The sequence below is a fragment of the Cyprinus carpio genome, chromosome A6 (assembly GCF_018340385.1).
Source record: "Cyprinus carpio isolate SPL01 chromosome A6, ASM1834038v1, whole genome shotgun sequence".
Classification (NCBI taxonomy): Eukaryota; Metazoa; Chordata; class Actinopteri; order Cypriniformes; family Cyprinidae; genus Cyprinus; species Cyprinus carpio.
The window spans coordinates 7,770,076-7,790,022 of NC_056577.1; the positions used below are offsets into that span (position 1 = coordinate 7,770,076).

General features: G+C 39.1%; 1 protein-coding gene across 1 annotated transcript in view; it reads left to right on the forward strand.

Moving 5' to 3' along the window:
• Positions 1-19,947, forward strand: part of kalrnb (kalirin RhoGEF kinase b) — an 87,557-nt gene that overhangs the window by 37,738 nt on the left and 29,872 nt on the right. The window contains exons 15-27 of the mRNA XM_042757803.1: positions 2,533-2,699; positions 3,865-3,984; positions 4,863-5,081; positions 15,488-15,637; positions 15,975-16,089; positions 16,202-16,317; positions 16,969-17,091; positions 17,404-17,586; positions 17,815-17,939; positions 18,213-18,279; positions 18,465-18,571; positions 19,260-19,329; positions 19,654-19,743. Coding sequence (XP_042613737.1) covers positions 2,533-2,699; positions 3,865-3,984; positions 4,863-5,081; positions 15,488-15,637; positions 15,975-16,089; positions 16,202-16,317; positions 16,969-17,091; positions 17,404-17,586; positions 17,815-17,939; positions 18,213-18,279; positions 18,465-18,571; positions 19,260-19,329; positions 19,654-19,743 — 1,652 coding nt within the window. The remainder of the gene's footprint in view (positions 1-2,532; positions 2,700-3,864; positions 3,985-4,862; positions 5,082-15,487; positions 15,638-15,974; positions 16,090-16,201; positions 16,318-16,968; positions 17,092-17,403; positions 17,587-17,814; positions 17,940-18,212; positions 18,280-18,464; positions 18,572-19,259; positions 19,330-19,653; positions 19,744-19,947) is intronic.

Genomic DNA, 19,947 nt, shown 5'->3' on the forward strand with positions numbered 1-19,947 from the left:
CTGAGTCCCAGCCAGCTTTGCGGTGCCACATTAATGGCAGCAATCTTCCCTCTTCTTCTCATCTTTGGGTCTGGTATTCTGTCACACTTCTGGTCAGAAGATGATGAAGATTCAAAATAACAGAAGTTTTTTATTAAATCAAACAAATACAGGTAGATGAAGAGTGCACAAGGAGGAACTTGAATACACAGTGATGGAAAAACTAACAGCAAACAGCTGTGATGACTGAGTTAGTGTTCATAGAGATTTGTGGTAGGACAAAGGAAAAAGGAAACTGGCTAAACTAACTAGAGGTCCATGAAAGTGATTGAACGAAACATAACATGGCAACAATGAGGTACATTTTTATTGAGTGTATTAAATGACTCAAATGATTGGGAATTAATCACATATATCAATATTTATGGATGTTCATAGATAATGTAAAGAGATTGCTGTGGCAGATTGTGGAAAATAATTGAATAGACATCACAAACAATGACTTAAGAAGTCAGTGTTTGTTTTATTTAATTGAACATAATACTATCACAAGCATACAGACCACAGCAATCCATTTCTGTCTCCGGCAAACAAAAGGCCCTTCACACAGAACATGTTCTTCTGTTCCTTTCACAACACCTGTGTTCTGTTTCATTTTGTGTTGTCTACTCTCTGTAAGTGTGGATTATTGAGGGGCATTGCCTGTGGACTCACAAAAACATGAAGTTGTTGAAACACGATAGTAGTAAAATCACTTATACTGATATCTGAGGGCAATGTTATTTTATACTTGATGGGGTAATGTGAACAGTCTACATCCAACATCTGACTTTACAGTGTTTGAAAGGTTGCTGTTTATTGGGTCAGTGTGAACCAGCCTTTACAGCAGCAACATGGCTTGCTAATGTCTGCTGTAGCAGCCGGTGAGAAATTAAAAGAACACTGGAGTGATGATGAGTTAGTGTTCAGTGGAAAGATAAAAGAGTGTGAATCAGTCATCGCTTCACTCCTCTGTGCTCTGTTGCATTTTATTGACAGTTACCATGGACACAACAGCAAAAACCTGCTACCCACATTATGGGCTGTCTTAGATATGTGTGATGAAAGATGAAGAGAGAGAAGCAGAGGATTGGGTGGTAAAGATAAGGATGGAAAATGTGTGCATGACAGCAAGTGAAGGTGAAATGGATTGGAAGGAGTGGAGGGAGAAGACGGAGCTCCATACAGCTCTGGGATCTCTCATACTATTAACTCTGTGTTCAGGGGTGAGGTTGCTATGGAAACCCCCCCTTTACATCCCCTATACCAAGGTTTCCATGGTGACGGGGCCTTCGCTCGTCACTTTGGGGTTGCCTCGGACACACTCCATCAATCACTGTTGGGTTGCCGCGAGGAGGCTCAGGATACTGCAGAGGCCATTCTGTCACTCACACATCACATTCCCATGGGAACCGACTCCTGTGGCCTACTGTGAGGTTGTCATGGAGACAGCCTATGGGCAGGTAGCTGAGGATAAGTGGGGTGATGTAAGGGAGGTTAAAATGCCCTGTGTTGTATCTGCAGAGAGTCTCTGTTTCTGGTGTGCTCCTTACCCAGACGTTGGTTGTCTGTCACGCGCTAATGCAGTTATAGACACGCAAATGCACATATGATGGATACTGCTCGGTTGGGCAGCTGGGACATTTCATCACACGCTCACCTGTCTAACACATTCCCCACTTACATGCCATCATAACTGCTCCCTGAGATCACAGCAGTGATTGAGACCTTCAGAGGAGGCCAGAGCAATAGTGGTTCACAGCACAGCGGCCCCTGCTGGACAAAGGAGAGAAAACTCACCTGAAAAAAATTCTTTCTAGTTCTTCAATGTAAAACGTGTAATTCTTTTGATGTTAAAATACTTCCTCATATCACATCTGGACATATGGAGTTATACACAACCAGTCAAAGAGTTTGGAATAATTAAGAAGTCTCTTATGCTTAACCAATGATCTGTCATGACATGTTTTGGGAGGGACCGTTTGAGTAACACATTGCCAGCGGAGAGAGTATTCAGGATACATGTTTGAAATCTATAAATGTTTTGCCATTTTATTTTCTAATGCTAGTTGCATAGACATTACATAATTCATATTTAAATAATTGCATGTCTAATTTTATGTTAGTTTATTTGTATTTTACAAACAGGGCTAAAAAATTAGGACATACCGCAGACTGGACTCATGTACCCAATACCAGTACTGCTAAAATTGCCTGGGACTTTTTTTTTTGTCAGCCTGTAAAAGAAAAATTGCACAAGTATAGCACTTTTAAAGCAAAAAACTTCATGAAAAGTTGAATGAAGTAGGCTGTGATGAAGATAAAATTATAATATACTTTAGACAAACAACATTTGGACTCTTTCAGGTTGTCAAAAATTTTAAAAAAACACCATCATTTGTTTATATATGCCACTTGGATTGATATTTTATTATCTATGCAGTGAAACCGATGTACTGGGCCCTGTGTATATGTGTATATGCTGATATTTTAAAATCTGTGTATGTTTTTCAGGTATGGAAATTACAGGAGAAAAAGACGTCGACTTGGCGGCAAAAGTTCAAGAACTGCTGGAGTTCTTGAATGAAAAACAGCATGAGCTGGAAGTAAGCGCAGAACACACACACAAACGTCTGGAGCAGTGCCTTCAGCTACGACACCTGCAGGCCGAGGTCAAACAGGTGTGTGTTTAAAATCAGTTGCTACATCTCAGCTCATGGTCACATTTAGTGACACTCATTTCGTTACACTCATCGAAATGTTGTGAGGAACGCCTGATATCTATATTTAGGAAAAAAGCCTGTGCTCTACTACCGTCCAAGATTCTGACTGATGCAATTAGCCTTGAGTACAAGTGCACGGCTAATTGCTTTTATCTTCGACACTTTGAGCTCACACACACACACACTGTCGCTCATATCCAGAGCAGTGCGTGGGTGCAGACTGCAGCCCCGCAATTCAGAAAAATGAATCACTCAATTCACTTGCATTATTTCATAACAGCTTTCTTATTGGCAGTGCTGTCACCTTGGGGCTTCTCAGTTTTATCTTTGTTCTTTAGTTATTTGTATTGTAACTTGTTTCTATATGTCTTTTCTTGTACATCAATTTGGTTAGAAAATGGATGTAAATGTAGGCAGGGTGTTACATAACGTGGGAGGGGGGAATCCCTTCAAATCAGCTTAAAGTTTCTGCACATTTCACAGATTCTTAAGATGTGGAACGAAACGTTGAACAGTTTTACCTGCCACTAGTTTTGAAAATGCCAACATTTCCACTTTGATATAAAGCAGAGATGATTACTAGAATTTAATTACTAGAAAATTACTAGATTACTAGAGAAACTGCATTATTTCATATTATTTAATGACCTCAGAACATGAATAAATATTTAATGTATATTAGTTTTAAAAAAGTTGTTAAAATATATGTTTATATATACAAACTACTGTTCAAAAGTTTGGGGTCAGAAAGATTTTTTTTATGTTTTGAGACAAGTCTCTTATGCTCATTAAGGATCCATAAATTTGATCAAAATACAGTAAAAACAGTAATATTGTGAACTTATTTAAGCTATTTAAATATATTTTAAAATGTAATTTATTTCTATGATGGCAAAGCTGAATTATCAGAAGCGATTCATAAATTATTCTAATATGCCGATTGGGTGCTCAAGAAATATTTCTTAATGTTACAGTATTACAGTATATATATATATACAGTATTGTTCTGAATATGATAACAGATTAATCCAAAGTAATTCACTGACTTTCATCTTTTCCTTTGTGTGCCTGTTTTATCACATGCCACTGTGTGTGTTTTTTTCACGTGTGATGGTCTGTGCAGGTGCTGGGTTGGATCCGTAATGGTGAATCCATGCTCACAGCGAACACAACGAATGCAGGTTCCCTATCTGAGGCGGAACAACTTCAGAGAGAGCATGAACAGTTTCAGCTTGCCATCGAGGTACACACACATTTTCTTTAATAGGTTCTGCAGGGGGCAGCTTCATGAAGCTGCAGTATGCTGTAATATGAAGATTAATATTAAATATTAAACCTTGTTTATGTCCATTATCTGCAATTAGGAAATAATTTTTTTGCTTATATCAAACAGATCATTTATTTAACCCTGTGTGTGGGGGGGGGTTAATAAACACATTTTGGAGAATGTTAAAAAAATATCATCCCTTTCGCTGTTATCCTTCATAAACAGACGGTAAATTGGTCTATAGGTTATAAAGCCCCCTTTATTATATTCATCAAAGAGATGGAATACAAAACAGCTGAGTTAAAAAAAAAATATATATTAAAATAACAATTACTCAGCAAATTTATGAGCAGTAAGAAGCACATAAGCCCGAAATGAGGACTGAGTTTTAATACAGCAAATTGCAGCTTATAATTCTTGACTAACGACAGCCTCTCTAAATCAAAGGAGGTGAATGCTGAGTATCAGCCAAAATCTCCCTTCTGCCAAATATATGTTTTAATCATCTGCAGCAGCGGTTCTCTAACTTTTCAGGCCAAGTACCATTTTTCATCAAATCTGACCATCCAAGTACTTTCTCATATTTGTGACGCCAAAACAAATGTGTGAATCAGGCCACTAGTTTTATTCATCCAGCGTATACTCTTGTTAAAGCATCAGGCTGTGCTTCACCGCTGATTGTTTTGGATTTGAACTGCAGGATGTCTAACTGATCATGTCTTAATTGCTCCTCTAAGGAGCCCCTCCATGACCTTACCCACCTCTCATGTCGTCCTTGTGTACTGACAGTTAACAAACTTAATTTAAGTGCACCTCAAGAATTAAAACGAGCCACTTCTCTCTGCTGCCCACAGTCTCTTCTCCACGCCGACTCCCTCCAGCGCACACATCAGAGTGCCCTACAGCTCCAGCAGAGGGCGGAGCTGATGTTGCAGGCGGGTCACTATGACCCTGACGCTGTCCGGGCCTGTGCCGAGACTGTGGCCCTGCACTGGCAGACCCTCATGCTGAAGATGGAGGACAGATTAAAGCTGGTTAATGCCTCTGTGGCCTTTTACAAGACATCTGAACAGGTGGGTTGTAAGAGAGTGTAAGGATCCACCCGCCAGCCCAAAAAGCGGAATCCAGCGGCCTGGTCGAAGGTTTAATGCATATTCGGTCTTTTATTTGTGCTTCTGAATTTATCAGGATTTAGTTTGAATTTTAGTCTAGCTCCATGTTTAATCTGACTCCAATTTCACGTGATCATTAAATTTAGGCAATATTTCTATCAAAGGCTGATCACAGATATCGATTGTTTATTAATTTAGATATTTGAGTATTCTGAAGATCCCATACTTTCAATTATTCGTTCACTGCAGACCCGATATCGCTTTAGAAGTAACATTTCGGCCGATTGAATGCTCTTCCCGGACACAAACTCGTCAGTCTGATCTTAAACATTGGATGCAGGGTAAATATCTACCTTTAAGTCGGTCGCGCCCTGCTTACTCGTACAAAAAGTATAGTTTTTATATATTTACGAAAACTGCAACTTATTTACGACAGTGATAGTCAGAAATCGAAATGGACTCAATTGATGTGCCCCATGCTCCATCTATTAAACCTTTCGTATGAACAATCCTGAACACAGATTTGAGGTAATACCTTTGCTTAAATCTACTAGTAATAATGAATTAAGAATAATGCAGAATAAATCAAATATAACAATTTATTATCAGTCAGGTAAAATTGTATCATGCCAATTACATAATGAAAATAATAGAAGCCAATTTAGAAAGGATAATGTAATTGTAAATCACATTGTAGTTGTGTTGCAACTTTGCTCCTGCACAAAGACACTGTAGCCATATTGGGAACGGCCAAGTGATCCATGCAGGAGGCACACAAATTTAACATAGTCACACATGTAACAGTTATCCTAATTTAAGACACATGGTCTAAAAATGCATAGCAAAGCACTCAGGTGTTTTAGAGAATAAACTTAACTAGCCAATGTGTACATGTAGTAGCACAAACAACTATACAGTGTGCTCTGTAGGCACAATGTGTTTTTAACACAATTGCATAATAGTATACCTGACTTCAGGAAGATACATAGTATGGAGCATATGAAATACACTCCACACTACGGGCTTTCTGGCAACAGAATCGCCCAGTAGTGTTTTGTCACTTCCCTTAAATACTCAGACCAGATAACAAATAATCTTCAAATCAGCTGTAAAAACATAAAATACCTTTTGGTTTTTTTAGGTTCCCGTGGTAGATAAACATTCTCAAAGACCCCTAAAGGGACACACAACCCCTTCACAGCAGAACACAATTCTACAGAAGTTTTCAATCTCTCTTAAAATATGAGTGACTACTGTGAAATTGAGACCATTTTACCAATCGCACAAAGACCTTTAAAATGATACCAAACATGAAAAGTTTACAAGCATGAATCCTGAAGATATAGTAAATGTTTTATATGAGCGTAACAACTTTTAGATGCCTGGACCATGTGCCCTGGGGGGAAGGAGGGGTGAAGGTACCAAAGAGCAAATGGTCTTTCTTCCAAATCTTCCTATCTGTTTGTTTGGTCCACGAGGAGATCAAAGCCCATTGTTTTGGTGCATTTGCATTGCGAGAGTTCCTGAAAGTCTGGCTTCACAAAGAATTCATTTCATAAGGAAATAATTTCACTCCTTACAAGAGTATGTGATGGTTACCGTCAATGCCCACAACTGCTAGTGATTGTGTTTGAGAATGTTATAGAACTAATCATAAAGCTATGAATCTGAATTAAAACAGTTGTTCTAAAGCTTTTTTGATCTTCAAAAATTACTTTTATTTCTACTTTAATCCCTGGTATATGTACATATGCATTTGAAGTTCATGTTTTTCAGTGCCTTACGTCATGAGCACTTCATTTTTTAGATTCTATTTTTAAATGTAATGTGTAATATTTTTGAGAATCAGAAATGCAATGTAACATACAAAACTATGTTTTCGGTGGTGTATAAATAAAATCCACAGTTATGTTTTAATTACCTTAGAATAAGCCATTTCTATCTACATACATCACGGGTCCCCCTCCATGGTTAAGTCACCATTTTGCGACCGCCATGTTTCTACATTAGCCCTAAACAGACAAACTACGTCACTGGTGTTCATCTTCGTTTCTTCCTCGTGTTCCTGGTGTTTTTAGATTTTCTTGTTTTGCATCGTCGCTTTGTTGAATACGTACGAAAAATAAGTAGTAGTAGTCGTCATGTGGTTTATTAGAAGCAGAAAAAAAGAAACATCACCCCTAGATGCCGCTTAAACCTACACACTGCCCCTTTAAGTAGTTTTTTAAAGGGGGGTTTCAAGACCTATCACACAGTGTACATAGAGTTCACCTTTGAGGCACATTGTATAACCATAACTTCAAGTAATATTTTAAGAGCAAGGGAAGCTGAATATTTTATACACTACCGTTAAAAAGTTTGTGGTCAGTAAGATTTTTTAAATGTTTTTGAAAGAAGTCTCTTATGCTCAAATAAGATGGCACTTATTTGATCAAAAATACAGTTATAACAGTAATATATTGTTACAAATTAATAAGAAAATTTGGTAGCATTTATTTTTATTATCAATGTTGAAATGGTTGTGTTGTTTAATATTTTTGTGGAAACTGTGATACATTTTTCCAGTATTCTGATTAATAGAGAGTTCAAAAGAACAGCACTCATTTGAAATATAATTTTTTGCAACAATCTGAAAATCTCTACTGTCAATTTTGATCAATTTAATGCATTCTTGTCCCTTAACACAGTGGTTCTCAATTCCAGTCCTTGCAGCCCACCACTCTGCACATTTTTTTATGCGTAACCGAGGGCTATTATGAAATGTTTAAGTTTATGACTATATCACTCCCACTACTGTATGAGTAGAAGAATAATAAATTTATCCCTGCACAGTAATTTAAATAAATAAAATTGAAGCCAGAGTACAAAGTTTACGAAATTTATTTTTATAACAAATGAAATATTAAAATACTAAAAACCACTGATATAATTATTTAAATTAGATTAAGGTCAGGACCAACCACTTCTTAAATACTTTTACAAATGATAAAAGACCACACAAATTAAACCCTTGTGACAAATACACTCACACTTCAAATGCAGCCATCACAGCAAACCCATAACACCATTACAGGAAAGGAAGGGGAACACTGGGAGGAGAATTATATAGATTCCTTGTGCTGTCCAACAAAAGAAAGGGACAGGTAGCTAGATGCCGCTGACAGAAACTGAACAAAATGGCAGCTGTAACCAACAATTTACCATTAGTTCTAAAAGACACCTGTATAATACCAGTTACAAAAATACTGGTCGGCAATACACACAGCCAATTACTCCTACCAAAAAGCATTAATTACCTGAGTCATGGTGATACGTAAGAATCACAGGTGATCTAAAATGCACATTTGAGAATGCAGGTAGTTCTTCCAACTTGTAAAACACTTGTCAGAGCAAAATGAAACGCCAGCTTAAATGTGATCACAACTGATTTGAAGAAGAAGCATTTGAGTGAAATGCATTTCAAAGAGTGGTATCAAATGCTAGCTTATACAGTATCATGAGAACTTGAAAATTCCCTTGCCCAGCCCTTAAAGGGACCACTACATCATTCTTGCAACATCCATCTGAACTTCAGAAGTCACCGTCCCAGTGCCATATGTACCCCCACCCCCTTTCTAAATGGAGTAAATAGTGAGTTTATTGTAACTTGACTACTGTGTTGTCTGCCCTTTGCGGTTCAAACTGGCCTTGGGATGTTAAATGGGTGGGAGTGTTGTCCAGCCCTTGTTCTACTTGAACGTCTTGGCATTCTCTCTTCTTGTTCAGAGTGGTTACTACAAGCAGTTCTCGCATGTTCAGTGCCTGAAGATTCAAGGGAGCAAATCACTTGTTCGTTTTTGCAAGTCACTGTATTTTCTTCATGAGACTGGTACATAACTTGCTCTGATGGATTTTCTATAAGTGGGGACTGATTAGTCACTGGTTCTCTTTGATTCTCTCTGCTCATGGATTGAAATGGCTCTGATTCTGCTGGTGACCTCAATATCTCGAACAAGTCTTTTTCCTTCTCTTGAACTACTCACAAAATGCCTACGTCCTCTTTAGACATTTCATACTCCTCAAACTGTTCTTGATGGTAATTCTTTGAGGGCTCTGTATTCAGTGGAAGACTGGTGACCTCAGCTGGTCCCCCAGATTTATACCCCTCAGGGAGCACTCGCAACTCTGAACGGTGTGCATACTTTTCAGCCCCAACAGAATTCTGTGGCCACTTGATCCAAACACCCAACTACTTGATATACCTTACAGTTCCAAGTATCTTGGATTTTATGCCGGCTTCTGCCCAGTGTTCCAGTGGGCAGAATGGGTGTTAATTCAGAATATTGACTTGCTCTTTGTCGTCAGCGAATGACGATGATGTTGGAGCTGTGTGTGGCTGCACAGTCATGTGTGTACAGTGAGTGCAGGAGTGGGCTGAGGAGGCAGCCTTGAGGAGCACCAATGTTGAGGGTCAGCAGGGACTAAGTATTGTTGCCCATTCTGACCACCTGACTTCTGCCTGTCAGGAAGTCCAGGATCCAGCTGCACAGAGATCTGTTTAGTCCTAGAGTCTGGAGCTTCGCAACAAGTGAGGCAGGCACTATGGTGTTAAATATTGGTGTTAAATACTATGGTGTTCTTATTTTCCAGGTGGGAGAGAGCAGTATGTAGGATGAAAGCAATAGCATCGTCTGTAGAACGGTTGCTATCAGGACCCGCCATCAGGACCTGCAGCCTTGTGGATTTTCACCCATCTGAAGGATCGGTTTACATCCGCGACTGAGACGGAGAGTGCACTCAACTCTTCAGTAACAGCTGCGGGAGCGCTCTCTGTGTTGGCGGTGTTGTGAGCCTCAAAACGAGCATAAAAGTTATTAAGCTCATCCTGTAGAGAGGCGGCAATGTTCACATTGCTTGTTTATTCCCTTTAAAGTCTGTTATGTTATTGATGCCCTGCCACATGCTTCTTGCATTGTTGTTGTTGAACTGTTCTTCAACTTTGTTTTTATATTTTCTTTTTGTGGCTTTGATGGATTTCCTGAGATCGTAACTGGCTTTTTTGCAATCATCAGCATTTCCGGATTTAAAAGCAGATGTCCACGCTGACAAGACTGCTTGAACATCGCTATTAATCCGCAGTTTTTGGTTGGGGTAGATGCGGATTGAGGTATCTTCTTCGCACTTCCTGATGAAACACGTTACAATATCTGAGGTCTTGGACTTTGCCAAAGACCTCAACATCTAGTTCCAGGTATCCATTATAGGGGATTTCCAAACCATTGGTAGCCTTTAGACACAAAGAAGAAGCAACAGAAAAGGACAGCAGTTTCTAAGTGTTTTGCTAGGAAACTTTTTTCCACTTACTGTGTTTTACCGTGGTAAATATGTGCTCAAGTCGTGTTTGTTCTCGCGTTTGCCTATTGCGGGACTCCCCAGTTTCAGTTTGCTAAATAGTAAGGCGTGGCCAAAGCCAGTGAAAGTACTTATTTACCTGTTTTGGAAGTCCTTGTTAGAAGAAGCAGTCGGGCAACAGAAAAGGACAGCAGTTTGTAAGTGTTTTGCCTCGGTTTTCTCATTAGATTTTAGCACGGTTGTCGTTGCTAGGAAACTTACTGTGTTTTACCGTGGTAAATATGTGCTCAAGTTGCATTTGTTCTCACGTTTGCCTATCACGGGACTTCCCAGTTTCGGTTTGCTAAATAGTAAAGCGTGGCCAGCTGACTTCAATAACAAGTACTCAGGCAAATATAAAATTGGTTAGTTTCACCGCGGTAGCAGTCGTGGCAGCCCTTGTTTGAAGCCTCCTCGTGTGAAGACCTACATGTGTAAAGACCATCGACTCTACCTGTGTGACTCCACCGAGCAAAGACACCGACACTTGGCACTTGAGTATTGATTTTCTCCCCTTTCTTTACTTTTTGTACAGCTTGTTCTTAAATACTTATTTAGGTCACTTGTACTCACTATGTGCTTTCAAATCTCTACCATTACTACTAACACTCAGAGAGCATGCACTGTACGTTGGAGGCAGGCCTATCCCAATAATCTACGGCCTGTCCCTCTGACCTCTACTATGTTACTCTTTATTCCAGTTGGTTAATTTAACTTTTTCCCACACCCCTCGCACGACTGGGAGTGGTGGAGGTACTGGTCTCCTTATCTCAAATGAATGGAAATTTGATCTTCAGCCATCTCTTATGGGTAACAGTTCATTTGAATCACATGCAATAACTATTACCCACCCTGTTAAAATCCACTTTGTAGTCATTTATCATCCCCCAGGTCAACTGGAAAACTTTTATGGAGGATTCTTGGATGTGTTACTATCAAACTTTTCCTGAGGATGGTACTCTTCTGGTACTGCTTGGTGACTTCAGCATCTACCTAGAAAAACCTCAGGCTGCTGACTTCAACACTCTGCTTGCCTCATTTGATCTCAAGCGAGCGTCTACTATAGCTACGCACAAATCAGGCAACCAGCAAGACCTCATCTACACATGCTATTGCTCCACAGACAACACTTTAGTTACTCCACTGCACACCTCAGACCACTTCCTCATCACTTCTAACCTCACACTTACTCCTGACATGGCACACACTCCTCCGCAGGTCACCTTTCGACGCAACCTACGGTCACTCTCTCCCTCTCGCCTATCCTCTATGGTTTCATCCTCACTTCCTTCACTCTCTCAGTTTACATCCCTGGACACAAACAGTGCTGCTGACACTCTCTACTCCACTCTAACATCTTGCTTGGACAAACTTTTGGCCCTTTCATCCAGACCAGCACGTGCCCTCTGGCTGTCCGAAGTTCTCTGTGAACATCGCTCTAAACTCAGGGCTGCAGAGAGGAAATGGCACAAATCAAGAAACTCTACCGATCCTCAGTGTGTATCAGTCACTCCTCTCTTCCTTCTCTGTAAATGTCTTCACTGCTAAAACAACATACTACAACAACAAAATTAACAACTGTTCTGACTCTCGCACACTTTTCAAAACTTTCCCTCCTCCTTCATCCACTCTTACAGCTGATGACTTTGCAGTTTTCTTAACAAATAACACAAGAACCATCAGTGACCAATTCTCCACACCGCAGGCTGATGATAACTTCATAACGACTATTACACACTCTCTCTCCTCCTTCTCTCCACTCTCAGAGACAGACGTTTCCAAACTTATCCCTTCCAATCATCCTACTACTTGTCTACTTGATCCTATCCCCACTCACCTCCTTCAGGCCATTTCTTCTTCAGCCATACCTTCACTTACTCACATCATCATCACCTCGCTTCACTCTGGTACATCTCCCACAGCGTTTAAGCAGGCTCTGGTAAGCCCACTGCTTAAAAAACCATCTCTAAATCCAGCACTTTTAGAAAACTACAGACCCCTTCTTCCATTCATTGCAAAGACACTTGAGCAAGTTGTGTTCAACCAACTCTCTATGTTTCTTGTACAGAACAACCTCTTGGACAGCAACCAATCTGGCTTCAAAAGCGGCCACTCAGCTGAGACTGCCCTGCTCTCGGTTACTGAAGCCTTGCAACTGGCGAGAGCAGCTTCCAAATCCTCAGTACTCATCTTGCTGGATCTGTCTGTTAACCACCAGATTCTCCTGTCCACCCTCAGAAAGATGGGCATCTCTGGAACCGCACTCCTGTTGTTTAAGTCCTACCTCTCAGGTAGGTCCTTCAGGGTGTCTTGGAGGGGTGAGGTTTCTAAGTCTCAACTTCTTGCTACTGCGGTTCCTCAAAGCTCAGTGTTTAGACCACTTCTCTTCTCCATCTATATGATGTCATTAGGATCTGTCATTCAGAAGCATGGCTTTTCTTATCACTGCTATGCTGATAACACTCAACTCTACTTCTCATTCCAACCAAATGATCCGACAGTAGCTGCTCGCATTTGCAGCCTGTCTGAGAGACATTTCTAGCTCAATGAAGGACCATCACCTTCAGCTCAACCTTACTAAGACAGAACTGCTTGTGGTTCCAGCTAAACCATCGTTTCATCACAACTACTCTATACAGCTGTGTTCATCAACCATAACTCCTTCCAGGACAGCCAGAAACCTAGGAGTTGTGATCGATCATCAGTTACGCTTCACAGATCATATTGCTACAACGACCCGGTCCTGCAGATTTGCCTTATACAACATTAGGAAGATCAGACCCTTCCTGTCAGAGCAAAACTTCTTGTCCAAGCTCTTGTTCTCTCCAGACTGGACTATTGTAATGCTCTCTTGGTGGGCCTTCCTGCATGTTTTATCAAGCCTCTGCAACTGATCCAGAATGCAGCAGCGAGAGTTGTCTTCAATGAGCCAAAAAAAGCTCACATTACTCCTCTCCTCCTCAGGTTACACCGGCTACCAGTAGCCCCTCGCATCAAATTCAAGGTACTGATGCTTTCCTCCACTGGCGCGGCACCAATATACCTAAACTCACTAGTTCAAACTTATGTGCCCTCCAGAAGCTTGCGTTCTGCAAGTGAACGGCACCTTGTGGCGCCATCCCAAAGAGGTTCAAAATCACTCTCACTGACCTTTTCCTGGACTGTGCCCAGCTGGTGGAATGACCTCCCGATATTAATTCTAACAGCCTTCAGTCTTTACTTATCTTTAAAAAACATCTAAAGACATCTTTTCACCAGCACTTGACCAACTAATACTAGCACTTACCTTTTCTTTTCTATTCTGTTCTGTTCTCGGGAAGAAAAAAAAAACATAGCTACGTGTTCTGTGCTAGACTAACTGAGACTTGTCATGGCACTTGTATACTGTTGTTGTTCTCTCGCTGATTGCTTCTTTTGTTCTCATTTGTAAGTCGCTTTGGATAAAAGCGTCTGCTAAATGATTAAATGTAAATGTAAATGTAAATGTAATAACCATCTACAAGGTTGCAGCTGTTCTTTAATGTGGGGTGGGAAACATAGCTCAAAAAAACTCTCAATGATCATTGACACCATAGATCTGGTGTCCAGCAAACAAGAAGTGGGGCAGGAAACATAGCTTAAAAAAACTCTCAGTTATCATTGTCACCATAGATCTGGTGTCCAGCAAGAAGTTAGAACACCTTCAAACATGGCTTGTACTACTGGCTGTTGTCCTATAAGTTGAGGTTGCGTTCCATCTGATAATGCACTTAAGCCTGAAGGACCCCCTCCTAGTGCCAGACTGCCAACACCGTCAGCACAATTGTCAGCATTGCATTAGCTGAACATCCGCAACACAAGAACGAACACGAGGCCGTGCACTAACTGTTTCCCCCACTTTGACCACTGAATAGCCTTGGTGCATGCATCAAGGAAAGACATATCAGCATTCAGTCGAACTTGTCATTTTAATTCCCTACGTAATGAACTATAATGCATGTGTTCAATACACAGATCATGCAAGGTCTGATCTGGATTACAAATACCCTGAAGGTTCTTAAGTGACATTACCTCCATTAAAGCCACCATACACATCAAGCAAAATAGAAAAAATCTTCTCAAATTCATCTCTGTTGCTAGAAGGGCAACATCAACATTAGGATTAACAGATGCAGGATTGCTAACATTAGCATTAACAGGTCTTCGGTTTAACTCCTCTCTAAGCTGTTGATCACAGGTGATTTAAAAGGCACATTTGAGAATGCAGGTAGTTCTTCCAAATCGTGAAACACTTGTCAGAGTGAAATCAAGCAGCAACTTATACATGATTGCAACCAATATGAAGAAGAAACATTTGAGGATGAAGGCAGTTCTTCCAACTCGTGAAACGCTTTTCAAAGAGTGAGATCAGATGTCAGCTTATACAATATCTTGAAAAATCCCAAGAACTTCCCAAGGGAAAAATCTCTTACCTTTAAAGGGATCACTACCTCATCTTGCCACATATGTGTCTCTTATCACTTCAGACGTTTGTTCTATTCAACCGTAAGTGCCCTGCGATTTGGACATCACAGGATATTCCGCCATGATTCCAGTTCGAAGGGAGCATATATGTTCCATTCAAGGGGCATTAAAGTATGCAAGATGTGTATTTAAATTGCATTTATGTACAGAGATATATTATGTCACACTTCACTCTGTAGTAAGTTTCATCTGTGTATGAAGTTGTTAAGGCAGTGGCATAGCGCAAAACCATGAATGAATGTTCCAAAATAAAGTAAACTTAAATGGATTTCACATGCTCAGGGAGTAGTGAACACTATAGGGAGCCTGTCAGTCAGAACACAGTTCATGCATGGAGCTCTATTCTAACAAGCTGGTTATCTGAATCAGGAGTGTTAAATATGAGAGACATGCAAAATGTGCAGAGCAGGGGGTTGCCACTGCCTTAACAGAAATGTTAGCTCCCTCTAGTGTCAGTTCCAGAATCTGTGTAACGTACTGTATGTCCGTCTCAGGTATGTAATGTATTGGAGAGTCTGGAACTGGAGTACAGGAGAGAGGAGGACTGGTGCGGAGGTCATGATAAATTGGGCTCAACAGCAGACACTGACCACGTCAGCCCTCTCATCAACAAACACCTGGAGCAGAAAGAAGCCTTTCTCAAGGTACACTTCTCTCTCACACACACATATACAAACACACATGCAGACTCAAACACCTGCAACAGAAGCTTTTTATATTTTTAAAAACTGCATCTGCAGCAAAACAAAAAAAATTGCCATATGTGACCTCATATGTGTCAGTTTAAATGGGTCATAGCATAGAAAAAAAAATTCCTTTTGAAATAAAGAAACCTTGAACAAAAATTATTAGTGTAATTAGCAATGTCAGTGTCCATCTTACACCACACTTCAGCTGCTATCAATATGGTCAATGATGATGTCACTGTACAGCTGTTTAGATGCACTGGTTCTACAAAATGTTTCATTTCTCTGGTTTTAGGCATGTACTTTAGCACGTCGTAACGCAGAGGTCTTTCTTAAGTACATCCATCGAAACAATGTGAGCATGCCTGGGGTCGCCACCCACAATCGAGCCACTGAGTCCCAAGTAAAAGGTCAGTTCAGCTCTACTTAAAGACCAGCAAAATATACAGTCTGTCTGTATGTGATTATGTCTGAATGTTTGTAATTATTTATCGATCTTGTCTTGTGTCGTCTTCTATTTAGCCATTCTGAGTGAGCTGCTACAGAGGGAAAACCGTGTCCTTCATTTCTGGACTATGAAAAAAAGACGTTTAGATCAATGCCAACAGTATGTTCTGTTTGAACGGCATGCTAAACAGGTGAGTGAGAGAGTTTTATCCAAGCACAGTTTTTGAAGGATTCAGTAATGATGGTGGATTTGGTTTTAGAATACATTAAAAAAGAGAATTTATCACAGAAATAAAATAACTAGTTAAGTGTGAACTGGATGCCATGTTTTCAGACACTTAATGGCATGTTAATTGCAATTAAATGAAAAATTATTATATGTTCATTATATGTTTTTGACCCACTTGAGTAGGACTAAATTACATCTTTATATGTAATTTCATAATGACTTGTATTGTCTTTGAAATATGGGTAAAAGTGTACTGCATTTACCGTAAACTAAAATATTATCATTTCTATTGAAACTTTTGTCATTTATTGAAATATAATTGTAATTACACATTTGTAATGATTAAAAAACACTTTTTTAAATTTTAAATTTTGTAAATTATAAATATGTGCATTAGTATGTTAGTCAACAAAACAAAATAAATGTACTTCTTTAAAGTACCTCATGAAAAATAATGATTTAAAATGTACTTTAATGTAAAACATTTAATTTGACTTTACAAAGTTAATTTTAAAAAAAAGGAAAAGAAATATGCTAAAAATATCCAATAAGAGGAGAGATTGTAAACACATGAAATGGTGTTTACCTTTTTAAAATTGTACTCTGTACGCAGGCAATAGACTGGTTACAGGAGACAGGAGAATATTTTCTATCCACACACACATCGCCTGGTGATACCAGCGAAAAAACTCAGGAACTACTAAAAGAGTATGACGATTTCCGTGTATCTGCAAAGGTAAAAACCTCCATCATTAAGGGCAGCTATTAAAAATTCTGTCATCATATACTCACTGTCATGTTGTTCCAGCCCTTCATGCTTTCGTGGAACACACAAGGAGAATTTTTATGAAAAATTTTCTGGCCATTCTTCCATATAATAAAACTTCAGGAAATATAAAAACACACTGTAAACACTGTGTTTCTCTAAACCTGTGTGTGTATATATATGTATATATATATTTATATATATATATATATATATATATATATATACATACATACATACATAAACATACATGCATACATTATGCTGGTTGTTCTCTTCCAGCAAACCCAGGAGAAGGTGAAGCTGTTGATCCAGCTGGCTGGTAGTCTGGTTGAGAAAGGGCATCTCCATGTGACCGAGCTCAGGAGGTGGGTGTCTACGGTTGACAGGCGGTATCGAGACTTCTCCATGCGGATGGGTCAGTACCGCTGCAGCTTGGACCGAGCTATAGGGGTGTGTTCTGAGGTAAGGGTTCAGGCAAAGCCAGTTTATATCTTTTTAGGATATATATCCTGCATTTATTCTTCATTTCATGCATTATTTTATATATTTATAAATCTTAATTTTCATCAATAGTTTTTAAAATCTTTTTCTACTATTTATACTGTTTTTAGAGGCTCGTATCACGAGGTATCAAAAGTTGACCATAAAAACACACTGTAATTTCCGGTATTTCCTCTGACCTCTCTACAGGACAATAAAGATCTGGAGCTGGATATAATACCAGCCAGCTTGACCCACACTGACCCAGAGGTCAACCTCAATGATCCTGACCATGAAGTTAATGAGGAGAAGAAGAAATCTGCCAGAAAAAAAGAGTGAGTGATGAAATTAACTTCATGACTAAGAGAGATTTTAAATATGACTCAGAATCCTTATGCTGTGTGCCAGCTTCCTGTGTGCAGGTTAAGCCGATAGTCCCAAACTAAATCACGGCATCAATAGCTTCATCTTCACACAAAAACCTTTTTAATCTTAATCATTTACTGAGGAATTGGCTTTGTGTTATGAAGTGCTATCTCAGGCGTTCTTTGAATTGTAATGTCTGTAATTTGCTGGGCTTTCAGTGGGGCATTTTGGTCTATGTGTAGGTATATTATGGCGGAGCTGCTCCAGACAGAAAGAGCTTATGTACGAGACCTACAGGAGTGTTTGGAGGTGAGAGTGTCTGCCAAAGAGAAGCTTCAGAGGTTTACTTACAGATTTCAGACAGTCATGGCTTTTGATTGCAAGAATCATCCAAGGTTGCTTAGTTACATACTGTACTTTGCCTGAAATGCTGTCTGAGTAAAATGAATTGTGAACTTAGGATGAACTAATTTCCCTTGTGCATTTATGCGCAGACTTTTCTCTGGGAAATGACAAGCGGTGCAGAGATCCCATCTGGAATTGCAAACAAAGAACATGTGATCTTTGGGAATATTCAGGAGATTTATGAATTCCACAACAAGTATGTTTCCAAACAGGCTTTATATCCAGGTTTCCATATGCATATAGCTTAGTGGTAAAGCTGTCAGTTTGATGGCTTATAAAGCTGTAATTTTGATGGTCTGTGTAAGTATGTGACTAATTATTGATGCTTGCCAAGGAGATCTATAATACCTGGAGAAACCTAACCGATAACAGTTGCTCCGCTGACGCATTTCTGTCATATTTGCATATAAGAAGTTTTTATCTCATTTATAAAAGTAAAACAATTGAAAATCATTTTTGTTTATTGAAACAAAGCTGAAATAAAATAAAATATAAATATTGAAGATATATTGAAAAATGTCAAACTTAAAAAACAAAAATTTGAAGTGTTACCTTGGCAACTAAAATAATTTGAAGTGCAAAAATTACTAAAACTTTGCTGAAAAACAATAAATGCTAAGTAGAAATATTAAAATGACATAACAACATTACTAAAACTTAACATTTAAATAAAACCTGAAAAATAAAATTAAAAGCTTACTCAAAACATCAATAAGTACTATAATAGTATATATGCTAAATAACACTGATCTCACACGATCAAGGCAGAATGATCATGCTGATATACTCAAAATGGCCAAGTGTCAGTCATTAGCAAAAGAAACAGCCTCATATTTTCTTCAGAAGATAAATCTAGTTATTTTTTCCATTATTTGTTTTTGCAGCGTTTTTCTGAAAGAGCTTGAAAACTATGAGCAGCTTCCAGAAGATGTGGGCCATTGTTTTGTCACATGGGTGAGACACAGATGAATCATTGTCTTTTTTCCTCAGTTTTTCTTTGTTTGGAGAACACATTGTGATTTCAGTATGGACTACTCATCATCACTTTAGTCTGCATGAATATTTAAAAACCAATGTATGCTGAGAGGCTGCAAAAGTTGGAAATTTGCCCACGCTGTAATTTAATCATTATTTAAAGCTGGAAAGGTCCAAAAAGTCAACTCAGCTGTGAAGTATTAATGTTTAAGCAGTAGCTTCTGGTACTTTGGTACTTTCAAACTTTAGTGAGGATGCTTGGAACATAAATAGTAAATGTGTTTATTTTTTCCATGTTCTGAAGCTGATAAATTCCATATGTATGTCACCTACTGCAAAAACAAACCTGACTCCAGTCAGCTCATCCAGGGCCAGGCCGGAAGGTTCTTTGATGTGAGTTGATTTTCTGTTTTCTCTCAGTTGATTTTGGAGGTTGTGGGGCTGAGATGATAGGAATGACTCAAAGAGCAGACAGGGGGCGCCAGAAATCTGCTCTCATCCACCCTTACTGCTCTGTTCCAAATTAATAAATTCTGTTTATATTATTTGTCAGAATTAATCTGTGAATGTTTCATGTTTTTAAAAGCTATGTGAATA